This window comes from Mercenaria mercenaria, chromosome 7, assembly GCF_021730395.1.
Source record: "Mercenaria mercenaria strain notata chromosome 7, MADL_Memer_1, whole genome shotgun sequence".
Taxonomy (NCBI): Eukaryota; Metazoa; Mollusca; class Bivalvia; order Venerida; family Veneridae; genus Mercenaria; species Mercenaria mercenaria.
Genome location: NC_069367.1, coordinates 60,734,877 through 60,758,827, shown reverse-complemented (window position 1 = coordinate 60,758,827; position 23,951 = coordinate 60,734,877). Strand labels below are relative to the sequence as shown.

Below are 23,951 nucleotides of genomic sequence, written 5' to 3'. Positions count from 1 at the left end.
TACTGTCAGTAACTTAAACACTCATTTATAAGTAAAACGTAAATTCTTTCACTTTTTATGGTCAAGGTCTGGTCATTTATCAACACTGCACTGATAACTGATTTTGTTATGTATTGCTTCGAAATACATTGTATATACATGTAGAGTATAAATATCCAAAATTAATCTGCGCGTGATGTGGATTGGTTAAGAACTATACAGACCTTTTAATTCAATTGATTAACACTCTACTATCAATATATAGTACTTCAATATCATCAGTTATCACAGTGCTTTTTTACTCAAGGAAAAATATTTACCAGCCGTGCAGTCCTTTCCCGTCCATGCCGGTGGACATATACATCTGTATGAACCGTACGTATTCTGACACGTGCCACCATTCTTACAAACCGGAAGGGGATATAAACACTCATTGACGTCTGTTAGGTAAATAAAATATAATATAATATATTTCCCAGGAAGACAAAATAAATGTAAAAGATGTGTTTAAAAATACATTTCTTGCGAATATGAAAGTAACGGTTACGGAACAGAGCGCCAGTATAAATTTGCTGATAGTTTCGAAAAAGATGCGACTTGAAATATAATGTTCAGAGATATTTTAGACGAGAGGAGAACATATCATGTCAACTTTCAATAGAAGGTATTTCTTGGGGAAGAAGAAATGTCATTTCGTAACACTAAGTGGCAAATGATACCTTCAAAAAATAGAATGAAAAATATGTTCGTAACTGAGAAGCAGTTTGTTATTTATTTCATGTACACGAACTGAACATGAAATAATTATTTGCTCTGTATATTTTAAATCAATGTTGAATCTGCTGTTTTTCTTTTAAAATGTTAGAGACCTATTCAGGGAAACAAAAAAAACATGCAGAAGATGTCGATATATACTTAATATAGTATTTGTACAAAAACATAATATTAAACTTGAAATCTTTTACCTTAATGAAAATGCGGATGATAAAAATAATAATAGTACCTTGGTCGCAAAGGACTCCTGTCCAACCTTCCGCACAGATACACTGGAATGAGCCGAGAGTATTTTCACATCTGGCACCGTTCAAACAAGGTCCACGGCTGCATTCATTATCATCAATTTTGCATGTAGGACCCGTCCAGCCTTCAGAACAATCACAGATAAAGCCGCCTGGAATATTCCTGCACGTGGCACCATGACTGCACGGGTTACTGAAGCATTCGTCGGTATCTGAGGGTATCAAATGGATCAGCCTTTATCTCCATGTGTTAGTTCACGTATAAATCGTATTGCATATTCAAAATGGAATTAAAATATGTTTGCATGTAATGACACAAAAATCAGTATATATATTGAAATTTAGTAATTTATACTTGACAAATTAAATACAAAACATACTGTAAAGACAAGATTATTTTAAACTGAATTTTGAATATTCGCAAAATGTGGTTTCATTATATCAGAATCGTTGCGATTTTAATTAATATAAGGAATATATGAGTATGTGATTGCATTTATGCAAAATTTTACCATTGTCGCAGTTCGGTCCTGACCACTGATCTGGACATATACATTCGTATGAACCAACGCGATCGATACAGGTGCCGCCATTCTTGCACGGGTTTCTCAGACATTCATTTACATCTGCAATTGCAAATGTAACATAAATGTGTATTAGAGGAATTATCACAATAACATTTTCCATGGAAGCTTTTACAGTTTGAATCTTTAAAGTAACTTAAAAAATAGTTATAAAATTTACAGACTCGTCAAAATTTCTATCCTCACAAAACTACAGAAAACTATCATGAATTGAAGCAGTATTTATGAATGATTATGAACAAATGTTATCACTTGAGAGAGTAAATCGTGCAAAATCGTGAAAAAATGCAATAGAACATTAGTTAAACCCAAATACTCCTTTGAAATCGGAGAATTGCATTTTTGTTCTCAATTGAACAATTATGATATATCTATTTTACGTTCTTTGGGATGATATTTACATACAGTATTTTATGTTTCTCTTTTATACTTGCTATAATGTTGCTGTAATCACTGCAATCAAGTTCAATTCATTTTGACAGAACAGATAGTTTCAACACCATTTGACTACAAAGGTTGAGTATAAACATACATTTACAACACTACATTACCAATGTACCAATCTGAATCTGCACTTATGCTTTGTACAAAATTAACATTGTTCTTTTGACAAACATATGTCATAAAGCCAAAATTGCATCGATTATCATATGACACTGGTATTAACGTTTGCTAGGAAAAAATGCTTTAAACATGCTCCTATGTCAGTCAGTCTGTAAATATAATGTAACAGACTGGTCTTATCATCACTGGAAATAACAGTCGGCATACAGATTCTCTTAAAAGTGAAACTGGTTGAACATTCACACATGGATTCATTCCTGAATTTATTGAACGAGTTGAACAAAAAACATACTTCTCTGACATAGCTCTCCTTCAAATCCTGGAGGACATAAACATGTAAATGAACCTTTAGTATTAACACATGTGCCGTTATTAAAGCACGGGAACTTTAGACATTCATCCACATCTGAAAAAATAATATAATAATGTTGTTATCCGTTTAAACAACATGTCCTCAAAGCCCAAATAACAGATACCATTAGCAAAGTGATATGTTAAGTAGCACTTAAGGAGGTAGGTTACCTTTATATTTGTATGTGCGCATGTCCAACCGGAAGCTAGCTTGACGATTTACGACGACGTTTACGACAAACTAAATGTGTTTGTATAGTCATTCTTCTGAAAACAAATCATAGACCTGTCTTCGATCTGACGCTTTATGGTTTAATAATGCAGAAATAATGAATAAATTGCCGCAGAAACGCTTCAAAACAATGTTGCCTTAAAATGACGTCATTGACGTCATGACGTTACGTGTCAGTTACCGCGCAAAATTAATAGCTTTTATCTTGAAAGTACGTAATTCTGTGCATTTTCTTTATTCAAACTATTTTCAAATAACCATTATTTGCTGAAATATTTTTTATGAGTCTTTTGCTCTGAATAATAATCAATATTTTGCTTCTTTTATGTAGTTATATTGAAACGTTATGCGGAATGTAAGAAAATGGATGATGGTAACCAATGTTATTTGGAATATAGTTGGGTGAAAGGTTACTTGTTACGGCCATTTTCAAATAAAAAATCTAGCAGTTTGATTTGTAATATCTATTTTACAGGTTCCGTTGATAATTTGTTACTTATATACTAAAACTAAGATCTAAAATTGTTCAAATTTCAGTAGAAAATTGTGGTTTCTTGAATTGAATTGATGTTACCATGGAAACGAAGCCCGTGACCTATGTATCTAAATGTAAAATTCAAAAGCGTTGACACTAGTCTATTTAAGAAACACAGCTTCGGCTTTTTATTTTCATTTCAACAATATCCATGAGAATAAAAGTAGCATGCTGAACGATTTTTCCATGAAAAATGCCAGACGAGGGGTACTGCTGTAAGTATTCTAAGCTTAGAAATTTGTTTGAATAAATGCAGATAACACGAAAATATAACTTACGTTGGAAATAATATGTTTTAAAGCTACATCAGCTAGAAAGATAATCTTCTTCAATATTATTTTATAAGAAATTACGACAAAAAGCAAGATATAAACCATTTTAAACATCTCTGTTGCCATGGCTACTTTAAACTTTAAGAAAAATAGGTTACCATGTATAGTGCTTGGCATTTCGCTAATAATATTACCCAAATATTCCATGTTGGTCATTAACAGAACGGTACTGAAGCCGTCGAAAACCCATATTTTTATACATAGTTGTTTGAAACTGAGAGAAAATGCGTTACCATGGAAACACGAGCCCCGCGACATATACATTTTAAGCTTATATTAGAAAGCTAACGTGCATACTAGTAAAATTATAGATTATGCTGACCTCTACGGATATCAATGAAACTAAAATACTCTGAAAAGTGTTAAATATCCGTATTTTCCTTCTTCTTTCAATATGAAATACCTTCGGAGGGTCATGTTCTTCAAACCTGGATAAAAATTGAACTTGAAGGGACAGAGACAAACGAAACTGAGATTTTAGCTGTTAAAACTTCATATTACACGAAATACAAAAAGATGCTGCGGTTCAACTAATTTGAATTTACCCTTGTAACAAGGTAACCTACCTCCTTAAGACATATAAAATGTTTTTCACTGGTACTACTTAATTTCACAATTTGTTAATGGTGCATAACTCCGAAACAAGAGGTGAAGGGTCTGAATCTCGGTGGCAGTGAAAATATTGTGACTGCAACCCCTACAAGTATCAATGCAGGGGTGCTAGTTGAAGATGCAAGAATCCGTCACAGATCTTGTTGATATACTCTATATCTATAAGCACTTCATAAACATGCACATTCTGCTAAGCGCGCTTACCTTCCCCACAAAACTCTCCGGTATATCCTGGCTTACATTCACATAAGTATGTTCCTGCCCTGTTCACACATGTGGCATTGTTCAAACACTCAATCTTCAGACATTCATTGACATCTACAAAGAAGAACCTCAATTTATTTTAATATTCGTTTCGTTATCTGACTGACAAAATGTTTAACATATTCATTCTCTCAATAACTTCTATATCATTCACGTTGTAACCTAAGCTGGTCAGTGAAAAAAAATGCACAAAGGATGTTCTATCAAAACATACTAAGTTTTATAATTTGAAAACAAACTGTTGTCGGCTTTGTTATATTTAAACTGTAGACAAGGGTTGTATATGCCACTGGTTTGATCTGTTCTAGACGCTTCTATATCAGCAAAGATATTAATTCACTTATAACGTTCGACACAGTTTTCAAAAATGTTTAGTATCTGTTTAACTATATTTAATTGACCTTTAGTAGAAAAGTTTGTCGTACTACTTTCACCGAGCTTGTATTTGGTAGTGTCAGTGATACAAGAATCTATATTTTGCAGTTATTAACTTCTACTTATTGAAATATAAATGTTCTCTGGTCCTAAATATATAGGTGTAAATCACTTTGCCAAGTTAGTAAGAAAAAAGCAATTACCGTTTTCGCAATATTTTCCTGTCCAAGCTGGGGTACATTCACACAGAAAATCTCCAGGTATATTCTTGCACGTTCCACCATGCAAACACGTGATTTCCAAACATTCGTCGGTATCTAAATTTGTAATATTAGTTTGTTGTAGAAACATCGAAACAAATACAAAGTTTAAATACTGCCAACACTAAGATGTCAAACGAATACTTAATGCAAGGAAACTTGCAAATCAGAGTGATATTTTTTTTATACTAGAGACTTTGCTACTTCCAGGTCATAGACAAATAGGCAAATCTGAACAAGAAATATATGTACTTAATATTTTTAGTGCTGTTATTATTTCTGGTCCTTTGAAAAATGGAGTCCATGTGCCGTGGTGAGGGGAGAGGGATGGGGGCGGGGAATTTCAATCAACGGATCAGATACAGTAAAGCCAAGCCAGCTATTATTTTGCTCGATTCGTTCTTTGCTTCGAAGTATACAACACATATATAGCTATAGAAACTTACCATTGGCACAATGAGGTCCTGTCCAGCCCTTGTCACAGTCACATCTGAAGGACCCAGCCAGCTCAATACATGTGCCATGGCCATTGCACGGATTGGTTAGCATTGTACACTCCTTGCGATCTGAAAATATTTCAGTCTCTCATTTCAAATACAATGGAATACTGTTTTATTAGGTGAAAGAATGATTGTGCTTGTTGTTTAGCCTAAATTTCTACTTAAATAAAAAGTTTTTTGTAGCAAAGGATACATCTGATTTTTTATGGAAAAGCTGAATGAAATATGTGCCTGCTAAGAGGTCAATGCTACTGAGATGCGAATTACAAAAACTTGACTTAAAGGATATACATTCACATTGTATCCGTTTTTTTACGTAAATGCTGTGATTGCTAATAGTTTTATTGGCCAATACGTTTTAAGAAAATAAGGCTGGTAATTTACCTAGAGCACAGTGTATTCCTTCCCAACCTTCCAAGCACGTGCAGTAGTAGGAACCAATTGTATTAACACATGTTGCTCCATTCTGGCACGGGTTCCTTAGGCATTCATTTCGATCTGTTAAGTACATGTGTATGTACATATGTTTAAAGTTAATTTCTACATTCAAAATACAAACCACTCTTTTTAAGTAAACGCGAAAAAAGTGCACTTTCATCAGTATTTTTGAATAATCACCCTTCAACATATACTAAATCCACACTATTTTCATATGACTTTCTTTACTTACATTATGTTACAAATAGTAATTAAATAAAATTAATGAAATAAGAAAAAAAGATCATATTGAAACTTAGTGGCACCACTTACCTATCTCACAGTTTTCGCCTTCGAATCCAGGAGGACACTGGCAGTAGTAAGAGCCAACCAGGTTGTTACAGGTTCCGCCATTTTTACAAGGATTTAACTCCAGACATTCATTTACATCTATCAAAATTTAAAAGTTTAAATTCTAACAACTGTAAGTACATATCAACAACATAGGTAAAACAGTGTGCGTGTCCATAGGACACTGGTGAACCAACTTCCTATCACCGTAAAGTCATATGGTACTTGTTGACAATACAAGGCTGTTAGCCTTTATATTACCTTGGGTTAGGGATACGAGTCATCAGGGAGTGAGATGGTTAGTGGATACTACAAACATCATAAACACAAGATAAAAAACTGAAACAGTAAGATCCATCATCAATATCATCATCATTATTATTATTATTATTAACATTATTATTGTCATTTTTATTTGGTGTGTGTGTGGGGTGGGGGGTGGGGGGGGAGAGACAGAACGTCACATGATGAAGAACATTCTTAGTTTCAAAACTCTAGGTCAAATATGTTTTGAGATACTTGCGAGACAAATACCCCTAATGCATATTTCTGACTAAATCAAAGGCCATATATTGATATCCCATACAAAACCTTAGGTTTACGCCCTCACATGTTAAATAATATTCCTATATGTTCCATGATCCTAGGTCAAACAATTTTGAGATATCTGCTACAAACGCTGTTAAGGTCATTATGCACATTTAGGAGAGAGTGAACCTTAAACAAAACCCCGGGTACACAACTTCACATGCTGAATAACATTTCTGTAATGTTTAACGATCCTTGGTCAAAATACCTTTTAAGATATGCACCTTACAAATTCTGAGCCTTTTGTATATGTAATAAAACTGTTAACCCTTACCTTAGTAGATGTAATTTCACAAAACTATAATATTTAGATATTTGTATTATAGTTTCTTTTATCGAACTGCAAGTAATTTTTATCATTCATCATATTTTAAAGTAACTTTATTAAGGTACAATCATCAATTAAGTTGTGAACTGCGACATCGCCTATTCACTCAATCTTACCATATTGACATCTGTCACCAGACCATCCTTGCGGACAAACACAGCTGTAAAGCCCAGCCTGTGTCAGGGATTCACCACAAGTACCACCGTTCAAACACTGTATTCTCAAACATGGGTTGTTATCTGTATGTTTAAAACATATTTCATTGCATTACATATGGACAGATCGTATAAATGTAATTAAATAAAATGAGTAACAGAAGAATGTATTTTGACTTAGAATGTACATTGTTAAGGTATGCGACTGAAAAGAGCTGGACTACAATCATTTTGAAACCAAAAACAAAAAATTGTAAATACGAATACATATATAATAAGCCGCTACGATAAGTTCCAAAATAACTGCAAACGTGCTTTTCTTCTTTGTGGTAGTTGTGCATTTATAGCATTATCGTATCAGGACAATGTTGTCATTAACAGAACTAAAAATCAACTTTACTTTCATTTTCTTTTAACAAGGTAATATATACAAATATGCACTGTAAATAAAGCATACCTTCTCCGCAGTGTTTGCCTCCCCATCCTTGCGTACATTCACACCTGTATCCACCTTCTGTGTTGATACATACACCCCCGTTCAGGCAAATGAAAGGATTCAGCTGGCATTCATTCGTATCTTACAAAATTACAAAAAAAAAACGAATATTAAAATTTGTAAAAAAAGAACTCATGGTAAAGGAAACTATTGAACAAATACTCCAATACTATGCGTTAAACGGATATATATACTGTTTCTACTTGAGTACCTTGTCCTATTAAATAAACGTAAAATTCATTCCATGTCGGATAAATCATATTTTATTCATTCACTAGTGCACTGAATTTATTTAATAATGAATGTACCATTTTTGCAGAGTGGTCCGCGCCATTCCGGTGGACAATCGCACGTGAACGAGCCAAAACTGTTCAAACATATTCCCCCATTTGCACATGGTGATTTAGAGCATTCGTCTACATCTGAAATAATATTATTGCTATCAAGGCATATCTTATATATTACAATAAGAAAGCAGGTTTTTATTGTACAGCCGTAATTTTACATCTCAATGTTCGGTTACACCATCCTTACAATACACTCATTTGTGGTACGAACAATAATTTTCATGTAACATTCAATATGCTGCATTAAATATAAACTGTACATGAACAAATATCATCTTATCAGATTTGCAAACTGTATATATAAAACAACCTAGCGGCTTGGTATTCGACACACTTCAGAAATACCTTATATAATTCAATACAAGTGGCCATCTTACCAAAGTTACAGTCCTTGCCCGTCCATCCCGGCGGACACTGACAAACATATCCGCCAGCCTGGTTTATACATGTTGCGCCATTATGACATGGTTTTATTTCAACACACTCATCCGGATCTTAATACACAGAAAGCAATAGCATAATTTATACATATAATTCTGTATATAGGAATATGCCAATTATTCACATTGTAATTCTACTGAAATAAAACACCAAAATCTAGTGGTTTTTTTTTTATTTCTCCTGTACTTCGTCGAGTACTTTAATAATTACATAGTCAATGAAAGATATCTTGCAGTTTTTAACATTATATTACCCTGTTGAATAAGTTATATCAAGCAGTTAATCTCATCAAATATAACTACAATCATTTATTGCAGAAACATGTTTTGTTTCTTCATGATAAGAATGGTAACATTTTGAAAATTTACAGTCGGCTATAAATGTTTGACAGAAATTAACCTTTAGCCTGCTGGCGGCAAATGATTCTGCCTTTGCGACCAGTGCAGACCAAGATCAGCCTGCACATCCGTGTAGTCTGATCATGGTCTGCACTGTTCGCTATTCACCCCTTCGATTAATAAATGGTATTGTCAAAATTGAATGATAGACCAGTCCATTTTAGAAATTTAGCAGGGTAAAGGTTAAGATATTATGTTAGATAACAGATAATTAAAAAGTTATTCAAGCCTGTCTTACCTTCTTCACAAGTTTGTCCTGTCCATTCCGGTGGACATCGGCATATGAAAGAACCGTAAGAATTGTAGCAGGTTCCCCCGTTTCGACATATTGGTGGAGTTGTTTCACATTCATTGATATCTTTAAATAATCAATAGTTAAGTAAACACATTTGTAAACACTGGTGTGTATACTCATCAAGGACAAAAAGTAATTTTTAATTCCATACACTTGTCATTGTAATATTTACTTTAAAATACGTTTTTGTTATTATTTCAGTATCTCATTACTAATTTACCTAATTCGCAGAGTTCTCCAGTCCATGCAGGTGGGCAAAAACACCGGTATCCTCCGATGGTATTTGTACAAGTACCGCCATGTAAACATGGGTTTGTCATGTTACATTCGTTAAAATCTGAAACAGCAAAAAGAGAATTCTAAATACCAGTTTGTAATCTAATATTTTAACAATGCTGTGTCTGACATAAATATTGCTTCTGTACAATATATATATGCAACGTCCATTAACATAATTATCCAGCTTTCTTGGTAATTTCGACCAGCTTTGAATTAATTAACAGAAGGGATTACTATGTTTGATATTGCAACTGTTCTTGAGACTTCAACGGAACGAAGAATTTGCAATTTTTATTTATTGAAACAAATTTACAGATATTTCCCTTGCTTTGATATTTACCAATGGTGCATTTTTCTCCTGTCCACTGCGGCGGACACAAACACTGAAAGCTTCCTCTGATGTTGATACATGTACCTCCGTTACTACATGGATTGAAGCTTAGACATTCGTCCACATCTACAAATATGTGATTAATGATTAAAGTCACTTACTGAAATCTCAAATACAATATGAGTAAGAAACTACAACCTTAAACTTTAGTAACAATTTTGATTTCGTTGTGGATGCAGTACGTAAATCGTTTCTACTTCGTTTATAGCTTTATGTTATAGAAATGTAACAGAATCAATAGCAGTAAATACATAGAAACATAAATAGTTTTAGAAACTTAAGAGTCACAATGTTTGAAATAATTTATGGTTTACCAAGTTGACAGTCATCTCCCTTCCATTGTTCCGGACAGCGACAGATATAACCTCCAGCAATATTTGTACAAGTACCGCCATTCAAACATGGTGCATACAGCAGACACTCGTCCACATCTAAGGAAGGTCAAAGAAATTGTGTTTTATATGGTAAAATATTCCTATAATCAAGAATTAAATACAGTTGCGTCTCAATAAGTTTTTACATAGTAGTGTGTAAACTAAACATTGCAAAAGTCTTTGCTTCCCCTCGCCCAATCCCCAGTTAGACCAGGTTGTACTTATTTTTTCAATTACCAAGTGAAAATGTTATAAAACAATTATGTGAATAGTATTCAACAGTTGAGAGAACAACACAAAAATGTCCCAAAATAAAAACCTTTTATCTTCTGTCACAGAATAACACAATTATCCCTGGCAGAATTTCTAAATTGGAGTAGGTAAAACTTTGAAATTTTACATTTGGCTATAACTGTTTGATAAGCATAGAAAGTGGGAAAAAAATAACTAAAATGCAATTATATATTTCTTTCTGTATTTCAATACTTACCAACCATACAGTCTTTACCGGTCCATTCTGGTGGACACTGACATTGGTAAGTGCCATCTAAGTTCACACAGTTACCACCATTTCTACATGGATTGAGCGCACATTCGTTAACATCTGAAAACAAAATGTAGCAAGATTTGTATTTTTAATGTTTTGTATAAACGGACTATTTAATCAAACTTGATTAAAACAGAAATAAAATTGTTATTTGGGCAGTGGGGTGCTTCATTTCTAGCAATTATAGTTTCGTCTTATGTTAGAGGCCTAACTTCTTACAGGATGAAGGGGGTAGTTGAATATGTAATGGGTGAATATCTAAATATTTGTATTTGCCTATATATCAGGCCTAAAATGAGATAGTGAAAACAATGTCAGTGTAGTCAATATTTTCAATATGTTTTTATCTTACCAACTTCACAGTTCTGTCCAGTCCAACCTGGTTTGCATGCGCATCTGTATGATCCTAGAGAGTTTGTACACGTGCCACCGTTGAAACAAGGTACTCCTGGTTCGAGAGCAATGGCACACTCATCCACATCTGCCGAGGTAAGAACGTTTTTTTATTAACATAGTCAGTTCTTTATATTACGATAAAACATTTGTATGTTTAAAACTTTTACTAAGTTAATAATGATTTGATTACGAATAATTTATATTTACTTTTAAATCGAAACTATGTATATTTATGTATGACTGTCAAATTATTCGAATTATACAATACATGTTTATGTAAGTTATTGCCTGGTCTTATAAAAAGTCTGCCAATACTTCTGTACAATCATCTTTTTTTTGCGATAATTTTCTGATTTAGCAAGTTCACATATTAATCATTTGAATCTATAGTAAGTATATCGAATATACCTTTGTCACAATCTTTGCCCATCCAGCCGAGTTTACATTCACAAATGTAAGTTCCATACATATCTATACATCTCTCCGCGTGCATACATGGCCTGTACACAGTACATTCGTCAATATCTAAAATATAAATATAAAAAATACGTTGTCAATATCATTGCATGATATAATGACTGCAATCATTATGATTGGCACTTTATGTTTGATCTCAATCTAATAAAGTACATTAATGCAAAGACTGGACACTAAAATTGCTTCAACGCTTTGTCTGGTTGCTTTTTGTCAAATCCTGGCAAACGGAGGCATATCAGAATTTCACAAGTCTTAAGCCAAAAATCATTAAACCTATCATATTCATATCTGTACAATATCTGGCCTCGTTAAATGTAGACAGCAACATATTCAGCGGTGCCCCGTTTCCCTAAACAATTTGCTCTGGGGTTACGGGCTAGGCTGGTAGAATCCAAATGTTTTACTTGTATAAATCATTCTATCATTATACGAGTACACATCATATTTAATAACAAATACACTTTGAATATGGTGGAATAAAATTTGTAGTCAAATGTATGAACAATCAATAAAAATTTATGTTTCTTTTAGATACTTGTCACTTGCAATGTTGATGAAGATTAAAAAACTTACTTTTCTCGCAGTACTGTCCCTCAAATCCTGGTAAACACTGACATATGAATGAGCCAGGAGTATTTTCACACGTGGCATTGTTCATACAACGGTTGAAATCACATTCATTTACATCTGTAATGTCAATAAATACAATTAGAAATTGAAACAATTACTTGTAGATATCTCCAGTATATTATCAATTGGTGTTTGCTAATGTAAATTTAATGAAGATTGCTTGTAATGAAAGCGAGACGTCATTTCACCATTCTTGAGATCGCACTTTAAGAAATACTACTGGTGCAAGATAGCTTATATCATTGCTAAGCTGACCTTCTTAACAGGTGGTCTGAAACTGTGAACAAAATTTATAGACAATTTACACACAACTATAAGCAACAGAGACATTTAACACAACTCATAACGTTACATGTATATAATCTAACAAAGAAATCGATCATTTATACCAGAAGGAATTTCTTATCTCTTAGCCCATATTAACAAGTTTTGCGGACAACAAAGACTGTCTAACGTGTTCGTCTTAAGGAACCAATCATATGAATCTACTATTTACAATTGATAACTACTATTTTATTCTGTGAAATGAACATTTAAGTGTTCTTATATGCATGACTATCCTACCTGTTTCACAATTTGTGCCTGTTCTTCCGGGAGGACACTGACATCTATAAGAACCGGGTAAGTTGACGCAAGTACCTCCAAATTTACAGACCGTTGGGTCCAAACATTCATTCCGGTCTAAATTATAGAAGAGCGGTGTGCATTGATACCAAGTTCATGATAAAATCTACAGAATAGTTACTAACAAGTATGAGAAATCATGCATTTTCAAAATATTTGTAGTAAAGAATTAATAAATGATAAGCAAAAGATACCAGGATATCCCAGCTAATCACACAATAATTCCGCGGTATTAACAGAAAGTCACTGAAAAGGACATGATTGTGATGACACTGTCCTCTCTCTCTATAGGTACGGAGTTCATATCTTAATACGTGCAGTATTGTATTATTTCTGCTACTTATTTTTTTTTATAGTTGCGTGCATGTGGATAATGCACTATGCTTTTATCTTAGCAACTGCATATTATACATTTATGAAAAATACGATTTGAATGATTAAAGTAAAATTTGTTTTAACAGAAACAATTATTGCAAAATACAAGTTTCAAGCCGTAGTCCAATTCAAATTTTAAGAATCACTCAGGAAAACGACTCCCTTCTTATAAATTTTACTAAGATTGTATCATTATTTACCTTCTCCGCAATATTGACCAATCCATCCATCAGGACATATACAACTGTACGAACCATTTTTGTTCTCGCAAGTGCCTCCATTGAGACAAGGATCAGCAATACCAATGCATTCATTATAATCTGAAAACAACCAATTTCAATTCAATGAAATATGCTTCTCAGCTTAGTCAGAACATTCCTAACAATACAGGAGAACTTTAATCAGGTTTCATAAAAGATGCAATGTTTCAAGTCATATTAACGTTACGGGTCAAAAGTTTCATACCTGAACGACAAATGTATATAAAGATCTGCAAACCCTACCTTGAGTACAATTAACACCTGTCCATCCACCAGGACACCTACAAGCATAAGACCCTGGACTATCTATACATGTGCCTCCATGTCTGCAGGGCATGTACACGCTGCACTCGTCAACATCTGAGAAGTAAATAAATCATGTTTATAATAAATAGCTCACTGCAATCTCCTTTACATGGTCAGAAAATTATATATAAAAGTTAAACTGGAACCACTAGAAACATAAATTTTAACGGCAACAATGAGCAACACTTCTAATTCGTAAACCTTAATAAACCAACAATTTGAAAGCCATTTTGAAATGTCCTATGGATGGTGCACAAAAATTCTTTCATCTTAAGTCGCGGCTTTCACTAATTTACTAATTTCTTAAAATGACTCATTATAGCGCATACTGATTGAGATTAATAACTGGACAAGATAAATCGTAACATTCGAGTTAGTATTCTTACTTCTACGACAATTTGGTCCTGTCCAATTTGGTGGGCAGTAACATTTGTAAGAGCCAATCAGATTCTCACATCTTCCCCCGTTTGTACATATATCTGTTAGACACTCATTCACGTCTATAAAACAATGTTCAGTGAAATGTTTAGTTTTACAAATTAGCTTAACTTACAAAGAAGCTTTCAGTATACTAGAATTCTTGAACTATTGTATTTATAGCTCAAATGACATGAGTTTCAAGTATACTTGCTAATGCTGCGAAACATCGACCCTGATTTTTCATTAATGTGGATAAAACATGCAGCACGTGGAAATAATTATCTTAAATGGAATGAAGAGTCAGACATCTTTTAGCGTTATACAAAGCAGTCCCTCAAACATGAATAAATTCTGAACAATTTTCACTTTTTACGTAACTAAAACTGTAAAATAATATAATAAAGGATAAAAAAGGGTACCTTCGGTACAATTTTGTCCAGTCCATCCGTCCGCACAGAAACACTGATACGAACCGTCAGTATTTACACAAGTGGCTCCGTTAGCACAGGGACGGTATAATATACATTCATCTTCATCTAAACATATTATAATATCTTATATAATTATCGGGTTTTTTTTGTGAAACGATAATTGCATTTTTATAATACTTAATGCTCTCACTGCTTGAGAATAATCTTAAGCCGTAATTTTTGCACAAGCGGAAGATATGTTAAGAAATGTGCACAGAACGCAGAAGTAGGAATCGGGCATCAGTTAATTTTCATTCAATCTCATATTATATTGACTGTTCCAGTTTCGTATCAGTAAATCTAAAATAGTGGTATAATCATTACCATCACCGCAGGTAGGACCAGTTCTTCCTCTTGGACATATACATTCATAGCCTCCAATCCTGTTAACGCAAGTCCCTCCGTATTCGCAAGCCTCAATATATTCTGTACACTCATTCTTATCTGTATAACATTCAAAAACAAAAATACAATGATATGAAACGTTTCTGAAAAAGAACTTCATACTAAGTACTTATGCAGTATGTGTTTTTTCAGTTTCATTTGTCTTAACTTGGCAACATTTTCTAGGTCGTTACTACGTTATTCACATCTCTGCAACCATTTTCAATGTTTGTATATTCGTTAATTCATTGTTCTTATCTGCAACATTTACTATTTTAAACTTGCAACATATACATTCTTCTTTACTTCATTTAGCTTATCTCCGCAACATTTGATCTTAGATAAAACTTTAGACTTAATATAAAAGATTGTCAAACCTTCGGTACAAGTAGGTCCTGTCCACTCTGGAGGACACTGACATCTAAACTTGCCATCGATACCGTCTAGGCACGTAGCTCCATTCTTACACGGCTGGAGAAGGCAATCCTGGCTCACTAAGACATACAACAAATGGATTAGCCATAAAACTGATGTTCAATTTAATTCCATTTTGAAATCTGTCAAAGGCACAATAAAATCGGATGTAAATATGTTACAAAACTTCGACTTTTGCACAGGTTATTTTTAAGTTATAGTCTGCAAACTGGGTAGCTTTCCTTTTTGAATTTATTCATATATTCAGTTTTTCGCATTAAAGTCTAGATATTATTAGAAGACGTTAAATATTTTCATAATGAATGCACATCTGAAAAGCAAAATTATCCACGGGAAAACGCTCAGGCCAACACATGTTTAAGCAAGCAAAGACATTTCTGTATAACATATGCTGGTGTTACAGACACTTTTCTTTAAGAAACTTAGAAAGACATTCTTACATGTATCACAGTTTGGTCCTTTCCATCCAGGCTTACATCTGCATTCATATCCACCAGCAGTATTGATACATGTCCCACCATTCAGACAGGGGGAATTTACTAGACATTCGTTTATATCTGAATGACACCAAACGTAGATCAATACAGTATCGAGCAATGAAAACAAATGCAAATTGTGTTCGAAATATCGAACAGTAACCACACACAATGATAGTAAATAAAATACTGCACTAAAAAGAAATATACATGTAATACTAGTACTTGTACACTGTTGTCAACATATAAATTAGCTGCTTAATATACTGTAAAACTAATAAAGACAATGTATTTCTAGCTATCTAGGAATTAATGAAAAAGTATATTTTGCTTATGGTTATAACCAGTACTAACGAAATCCAATATTTTCAGGGTATTGAACATCGTGCAGTTACAGCATATTGAATATTCTATTGCAGATGTCTAACAAGTAAGACTCACCAATTCTGCAATATGTTCCTGACCACCCCCTTGTGCATTCACAAAGCTGACTTGGTAAACCCAAACAGGTTCCTCCGTTTTCACAAGAAATGGTTTTGCATACATCGACAACTGTAAAATCAGTATCAGGTAAACATTAAATACATAATTCAAATACATGCTATTTTGTTATTATGCTCCTTCCAGGTAGTAAGTAGACTGAATTACAACACTTCTGACAGCGTGGTTATACTGTCCTACCCGGACTGGAACTTGGATGTATTCTCAGACCTGTACGGTTAGACTTGGACTTGCTGTCCTACCTGCACGATTGGGGCATAAACATACTGTCTTGCATGCACGGCTTGAATGTTCTGTACTGTTTCCAAAAGAGTGCGGCTGGAAAACTATCATTCGTGCATTTTATGCAATATTTAATTTTTACAGATGGGACAAGACTGAATACTAACATGTTCCACAGTTGTCTCCAGACCATCCATCTTGACACCGGCAGTAATATCCCCCTACAGTGTTCACACATGTACCATTGTTGAGGCAGGGGTTCACACTTATACACTCATTAACGTCTGAAATATGCAATAACATTCAATGAAATATGTCAGTCATTTTGTGTTTCGATTATCACAATCCAATTTATCGTATATACTCATTAGCTTTAATATATTATGCTCCTCGTGGACACTGCATAAAGGAAATTTGCAATGCATCAAAAAACCAATTGTGATAATCAAATGATACAGTTACTCCTAATTTTGTTAATAACATCTGTCTGGTCAGAAATACTAACATTTTGATAAACAGATTCTGACAACATTAATAATGATTTTAAAGTAATTGAATATGGACACTGCCACATTTTCTTAGTCATATTACTATTTTCCAAACTAGCTTATTTATATACAAATGTTTTATAGATGATAATTGCATACCTGTTCCGCAGTCCTTTCCTGTAAAGCCTATAGGACAGTTACAGTAGTATGCTCCAGGTGTGTTCACACATGTTCCACCGTTACCACAAGGCTGGAAGTTACACTCGTTAAAATCTGTAAAATTTAATGACATATTAAATTATACTTCCACTGGAAAAATTCCTACCACATCGATGTTTTTATCAATTTTGAACATGCGGTTCTGACAAACTCCGGATTTAATTACCCTTTCCACCCGAGTTTTCCTTGATTTTCAAAAATCTTACGTTTGTTCAGATAAAAATACTCCAGCGTTATACTTGTATCTAAAATAATCGTTGCTTGCCGCAAAACTGAAGTCGTCAGTACTCCTGATGGAATATCTTTTCCCATGGGAGGGTTTCTCTCATTTTACAGCAGTTTTATTGATTTAAAAACGTCATTTGTTTCCATTTATTTGTTATCAATATTTCTAAGTATCAATGATTGCGTTTCACTACATTAAACCTGAAAACAGGTATGCTGAAAATATTCTGCGGGGAGTTCCGACGTGTGGCGATGGCAGATTCTCCCGTGTGGAAATTCTTCTTTGGTGCTTTTCTCCCGTGCCAAAAGGTATAATTCTCCTACTTTAAATCCGCGATTTATTTATACTTTCAAGTATCGAAGCTAAATTGTATCTTTCAAAATAAATAATTTTCATTCGCCTTGACATATTTTTGTGAAATAAAGAAAACCTGTAATATGTTTTGTGTATATATTAACGTTTATAGAATTAATTAAGTTTTAGCTCTTTTAACTTTTGTTACAAGCTATCCATAGGCGCTTTCAATTCTCCCGCCGTGGGATGATTCTCGGTGGCTTGTTCTCGTAGAAACCACCAACAGGGAGGAATTTTCCGTTCCTTGTATTGGAAAACGTTAATCCATTTATGGGTGTCTTGAGTTTTAGAGAAGATATAGACCCGTTTGTTTTATTTATACATACCAACAGTACAGTTGATGCCTGTCCATCCATCCCGACACACACAGTAGTAAGAGCCGTACGAATTCATACATGTGCCGTTGTTCTGACAGGGTGTGTTAAAACCGCCGTTGGCACATTCGTCCAGATCTTAATAATAAATACAAGCATTGTACATTCTTAGTCATACAAGCAAAGAAAGTGTCACTGTTTATACTGACATATTTACACTGTAATTTGAAAAGTTACTTAAAAGGTTTTGGACTGACACCTTGTGTGTTTTCTTGCTTTTTATTGACACGGTTGTGGTTATGTCCATTACTACGAAACAAAATACGCCTCTCCGCACATCTGTAGATACTGACTGTATGTTTGTTTTTGCTTTTAAATAATCTTGTATTCATATTTAATTCATTCCTACATATATTGCCATGAATATGTATATTGTACACAGAAATAAATCTATCTATCTATCTCTACTTAATAACAGAGAATATGGTGTGTTGTAAATGTTCATTGTACTAGATGCACAGCCGCCACTTAGTAAGTACGGGAAAAATGTTCCGTCATACAGCTGTGTATTTTAAACACATAACAATAAGCGCCTACCTTGACGACAATCAGGTCCTGTAAAACCAAGTGGACACACACAGTAGTAGCTTCCTACCGTGTTGATACAGCGTGCTCCATTTCCACATGGAAACTGTTCACATTCGTTCACATCTAAAATAAAAGCAAAACTGTAAGTTTAAGATATAATGTATCAGTCAATTTTAATGTGATGACGTAGTAATAACATTTAAGGGCCATGCCTACAGTTAAAATCCATATCTGATAACTTTATAAAGGATAGCTATGCATGTGATTCAGAGAAGAGGGGTTACATTATCACAGCACAAATATGAAGTATTTTCGTGGGAAAAACAGTCACCTGTATCACACGTGGCTCCTGTGAAACCTCTAGGACACGAGCATTTGTATGATCCTTGAAGTTCCTCGCATGTACCACCATTGAGGCACGGGTTGAAACCACATTCTTCTATATCTGTAATAGCAACTTAATCTATTGTACATGTGGATATCTACAGTGATAGCAAGATAATCCATTGTACACATGTATTAGCAATTTTGTATCGAAACTTCGTTAAATTTTAGGATTTACCTTCATGTTTTTTTTTTTTGTTTCATTACACAAGACTAGCCAACTTACAACGTTCGACGACAGGGAAAGATGAAACTGCGACACAAACGTGTTTTATAAGAAAAACAACACAATTTATGGAAATGACAAAAAACTAAACTTTCAACCTTTCGTTTGCAGTGTATCACAGTACAGATATTGCATTTTGTCCTTACCAGTGTTTGAAATGGCCAACTCAGGCTTTTATAATGTTCAAAATGATACGTACCTACTGTGCAGTTCTCGCCTGTCCATCCAGATGGGCAAATACAACGGTATGTTCCAATTTCATTGATACAAGTTGCTCCATTTTTGCACGGACTGTACACAAAACATTCATCAATATCTAAAAATAAAAACAAATTTACATCCTTTACACAAACAGTAATTGAATATAGTCCAAACCATTTAGCTCCTATAATATAAATCTCAGAAACAAACCTGGTCGGCCTTAGATTTGCACATTTTTTTTGCACTTTAGTGAAACGTGTACCCTGCAGGAGTCTTTGCTCCACCCTACTTCTTTTTTAAACCAAGTTTTACTTAATATGAAAACTTATCAAGAATTTCAAAGTAATCTTTTATGCTGAAGACTATAACCAGTTCATGAAAAGTTCTAAGACATTAAAGCGAAAGTTATGATTTATCTCATATATTGGGCAAACCTTTTATCAACCAGGGAAAAGTGACACTGACTGACATTCCCTAGGTCTATAAATCCTAATACTGAAAGAACCTTGAAGGCAACAATTGTTTTATCATTAAATGCAACAACTGAAAGGTTACTTGTGCAAACATGTGAAGTAGTTGATTTTTTTTCTTGTTAAGTTCTTAAATTGCAAACGACGCCACATTTTATGATGTCGCAACGTTATGACGTTACTGCTTTGGTCAATATGAGATTTTGGCTTCGTCCTAGAGCACCCGATATGAAATTTGAACGTTATTTGGAAAATATTGACGTTTCCAGTTCCTCTGTAACATAATGGAGTTTATTAATGAGTATGTAATAAGACTTTTTATCACTAATCTTCTGACTGTGTTTAGATCAATGGTGATGACGACTATAAATACAGATTTAATAGTAATGCCCTACATTACTTTTTAGATAAAATGTACGACAACTGTTTAAAATACCCTACTTGCTTGTTGTTAGATTCTAGATTTGCAAAGCGAAATTTGTTTGGGTTATATGAATTGTTATGACTAATATGTTCGATTTATTAATTACAACCAATGTTGAAGTTAATCAAGTTGAGAATAAATGATCGCATAATTATAATGCACTGTTAAATATATATTTCATTTATACAAATTGCAAATCCCTTTTTAAACCATAATTCATTGTTTTCAACCATTTTCTAATATTTCAGAACAAATATTTTAAGAATATTTTCGTTTAAAGAAAGTTGGCAAATACTTGTGCAATATCTGCATAATGTACGAGGTAAACTATTGGAACGCATATTCCTCTTACCTTTGCCGCAATTTGGTCCGCTGTATCCCGGTAAGCAAATACACTCGTAGGAACCAGGCTTCTCCACACATCTTGCATTGTTTTGACAAGGGTTTGTGTCACACTCACGAATGTCTGGATATACATTTTTTTTATATTTTAAAAGTCAGACAACAGGGGAAAAATAGACAAAACAATTATTATAATTGCAGATTTTGGCATAAATATTCAGCGAATGAATTTATATATGATATACATTCTCTGACACGTTTTCAGAATCTTTCTTTAGATTTTTGACTTTTTGTTTATAAACAGGTGCTAAAATAAAATACAAAACAAATATATCTATCAGCAGCTTTTCGTATTCTATTTTACAAGATCGTGTAGCTTAATTACGCCAACAGATTCTTGTCACATTATTTTGCTTACATATACCATTTTGGCTAACTTTGGTAAAAGATAAAATGTGGTGAAAGACATTCTTTCAAAGCATTCTTTCCCTCCGTAGCATATTCACAGAAAAGACGTGAGGCAGTAATATGTGACAGATAGAGTTAGATCAAAATGTTACCTGTTTCGCAATTACGGCCTGTCCATCCAGTCAGGCACCTACACATGTAGTCACCAACCAAGTTAAAACAGCTTGCTCCGTTTTTACATATATCTGGCCTCTCTATGCACTCGTGAACATCTACGGAAAAGAATGTACTAATCTCATTCAAAGTTTTAGCATGTAGCTGATGCAAGCCTGTCTGGTTATTCTTTTATACCTATCTATCATGTATACAATGAATATCTTATTACTTTGTTGATACTCTGTTGGTATATATATTTTGATATACATGTACATTGTATAATATTTGCAAAAGCAATTCATATAATATAAAAGCTAGTTATATATATGATATTCAAATCTTTGCTGAAGAAAAATGGCCATGGTGTAATTGTCTTTGAAATTCTATGAAATGCTGATCTGGTATTAAACAGTTTTAAAATTTCAGACTTGCTAAGGTACATGTGTATACCTCTCTCGCAGTAAGGTCCTCTCCATTGTGGTGGACACTGACACGTGAATGATCCTTGAGTGTCGTAGCACGTGGCTCCATTCTGACACGGTTTATCCGCACACTCATTTATATCTACAAATAGATGTTCATATGATTCAGCTTCTACATAAATGAAACATGCGAGTGAACTTGAAAGGATTTGTTAAAAAATGTTGGTAGTGGTGGGTTAATCCGCTACCAAAGTTATAAGTGTACTCCGGACAATCATCTTTATTTTATTCTAATCACATCAAATAAATGTTCATGCGTTACACAAACTAGTGCCATTTATGAACATTGGTGAATAAATTGTCAATGATAAATCAGTCCTAATCTAACCTGTCTCCATTCATACTGACCATTTAGATTATAAAAAATCTATCTATGATAAGGTATTCTAGCCAATGGATACATCACTGATTTCCATCTTGCCATTTAGGTCACGCAAAATTCATCTTAGATTTGAGGCACATTTGTTTTTGTTTCTCACACATTTTAGTAAAAATGGTGTTACATATAGGTGCGAAGTATATTATTAATGGCGCAATTTATAAGCGCGATAAAATATGCAGTGTCTATGTGATATGAACTATTGAAACAATGTGGCTGTGCAGGATTGAAAATAAATTACCACTTGCTCAGTATGCAAAGTACCCATTTACCGATCTGTGCGTTTTAGGTGAGAAATGCGCAATTGAATTGGGTTAGTGCTAATTCCTGTTCATGACCAAGGTTCATACAGTACACCTAGGGGTAGGATATAACATGCACAGTGATTATCTCTTTCTGGTCTGGTGCCAGTGGATGGGGTTTTCTCCACTTGCCGGAGTCTAATCAGAATGCACTTATAAAAATATCGTAACACTCTTGATATTTCTCATTGAATGTTTGGCTTGATTTGTCTTGAATAATAAAATGATTATTTTACGAATCACGAAAAAGCAAATATGGAAGCTTATAAAAAATAAGCAAATGATCATTATTATACATTTATAAGGATGAGTATTAATGACATACTTAATTCACAATGGTCCCCTGTCCATCCGTTCTGACACAGACAGTAATACGACCCTGCTGTGTCCACACATGTTCCGTTGTTGAGACAAATACCTTTCTCCTGGCACTCGTACACATCTGTAGCACATTATATCTTAGGTCAACATGGTAAATGTTGGTGAAAAATTGTACTTTTTTGAATTTCTCTTAAAAGAAATGTTTTGTCAAGGACTCGATACGGAAAAAGCTAAACGCTATATCACACTGGTAGGACATGGTAGAAGATTATACAAAATATAATATCATGGAAATAGAATTTTTCCCAATGAAACAAATACAAGTGTTAATTATTTCATAAAATCGGTTCCATATTTAGATTTAAACTAGATTCTATCAAATTTAAACATACAAATTTGCTTTAAACGAAAGGGGAATACGTGTATATTATTAACATCGTTAATTTTAGTCTATTATTATATGATATGTATATAGGATGAAAGAAGCAACATTGTTCAACATACTTTCTTCGCAGAGCTGGCCCGTGCGGCCTTGTGGACACTGACAGAAGAATCCACCCATAGTGTTCTGACATGTTCCCCCGTACAGACACGGGTTACCACCACCACACTCATTGATATCTGAAAGAAAAATTGCAGTACAATCCTTACATTTATTGATATAGGTACCGGAGATC

At 33.9% G+C, this 23,951-nt stretch overlaps 1 protein-coding gene across 1 annotated transcript in view; it reads right to left on the bottom strand.

Moving 5' to 3' along the window:
- LOC123555793 (fibrillin-3-like) overlaps positions 1-23,951 on the bottom strand; it is a 60,765-nt gene that overhangs the window by 14,911 nt on the left and 21,903 nt on the right. The window contains exons 23-63 of the mRNA XM_053547226.1: positions 23,779-23,895; positions 23,279-23,395; positions 22,241-22,354; positions 21,787-21,906; positions 21,237-21,350; positions 19,989-20,105; positions 19,511-19,624; positions 19,189-19,302; positions 18,604-18,729; positions 17,638-17,751; positions 17,158-17,274; positions 16,709-16,819; positions 16,232-16,348; positions 15,734-15,850; positions 15,297-15,416; positions 14,922-15,038; positions 14,469-14,582; positions 14,020-14,136; positions 13,717-13,836; positions 13,082-13,198; positions 12,461-12,574; positions 11,819-11,935; positions 11,367-11,495; positions 10,958-11,071; positions 10,408-10,524; positions 10,043-10,159; positions 9,644-9,760; positions 9,367-9,486; positions 8,667-8,783; positions 8,251-8,364; positions 7,904-8,023; positions 7,408-7,530; positions 6,358-6,474; positions 5,992-6,105; positions 5,554-5,673; positions 5,051-5,164; positions 4,413-4,526; positions 2,439-2,552; positions 1,511-1,624; positions 983-1,210; positions 300-419 (exon numbers count right to left, since the gene is read on the bottom strand). Coding sequence (XP_053403201.1) covers positions 300-419; positions 983-1,210; positions 1,511-1,624; positions 2,439-2,552; positions 4,413-4,526; positions 5,051-5,164; positions 5,554-5,673; positions 5,992-6,105; positions 6,358-6,474; positions 7,408-7,530; positions 7,904-8,023; positions 8,251-8,364; positions 8,667-8,783; positions 9,367-9,486; positions 9,644-9,760; positions 10,043-10,159; positions 10,408-10,524; positions 10,958-11,071; positions 11,367-11,495; positions 11,819-11,935; positions 12,461-12,574; positions 13,082-13,198; positions 13,717-13,836; positions 14,020-14,136; positions 14,469-14,582; positions 14,922-15,038; positions 15,297-15,416; positions 15,734-15,850; positions 16,232-16,348; positions 16,709-16,819; positions 17,158-17,274; positions 17,638-17,751; positions 18,604-18,729; positions 19,189-19,302; positions 19,511-19,624; positions 19,989-20,105; positions 21,237-21,350; positions 21,787-21,906; positions 22,241-22,354; positions 23,279-23,395; positions 23,779-23,895 — 4,908 coding nt within the window. The remainder of the gene's footprint in view (positions 1-299; positions 420-982; positions 1,211-1,510; positions 1,625-2,438; positions 2,553-4,412; positions 4,527-5,050; positions 5,165-5,553; positions 5,674-5,991; positions 6,106-6,357; positions 6,475-7,407; positions 7,531-7,903; positions 8,024-8,250; positions 8,365-8,666; positions 8,784-9,366; positions 9,487-9,643; positions 9,761-10,042; positions 10,160-10,407; positions 10,525-10,957; positions 11,072-11,366; positions 11,496-11,818; positions 11,936-12,460; positions 12,575-13,081; positions 13,199-13,716; positions 13,837-14,019; positions 14,137-14,468; positions 14,583-14,921; positions 15,039-15,296; positions 15,417-15,733; positions 15,851-16,231; positions 16,349-16,708; positions 16,820-17,157; positions 17,275-17,637; positions 17,752-18,603; positions 18,730-19,188; positions 19,303-19,510; positions 19,625-19,988; positions 20,106-21,236; positions 21,351-21,786; positions 21,907-22,240; positions 22,355-23,278; positions 23,396-23,778; positions 23,896-23,951) is intronic.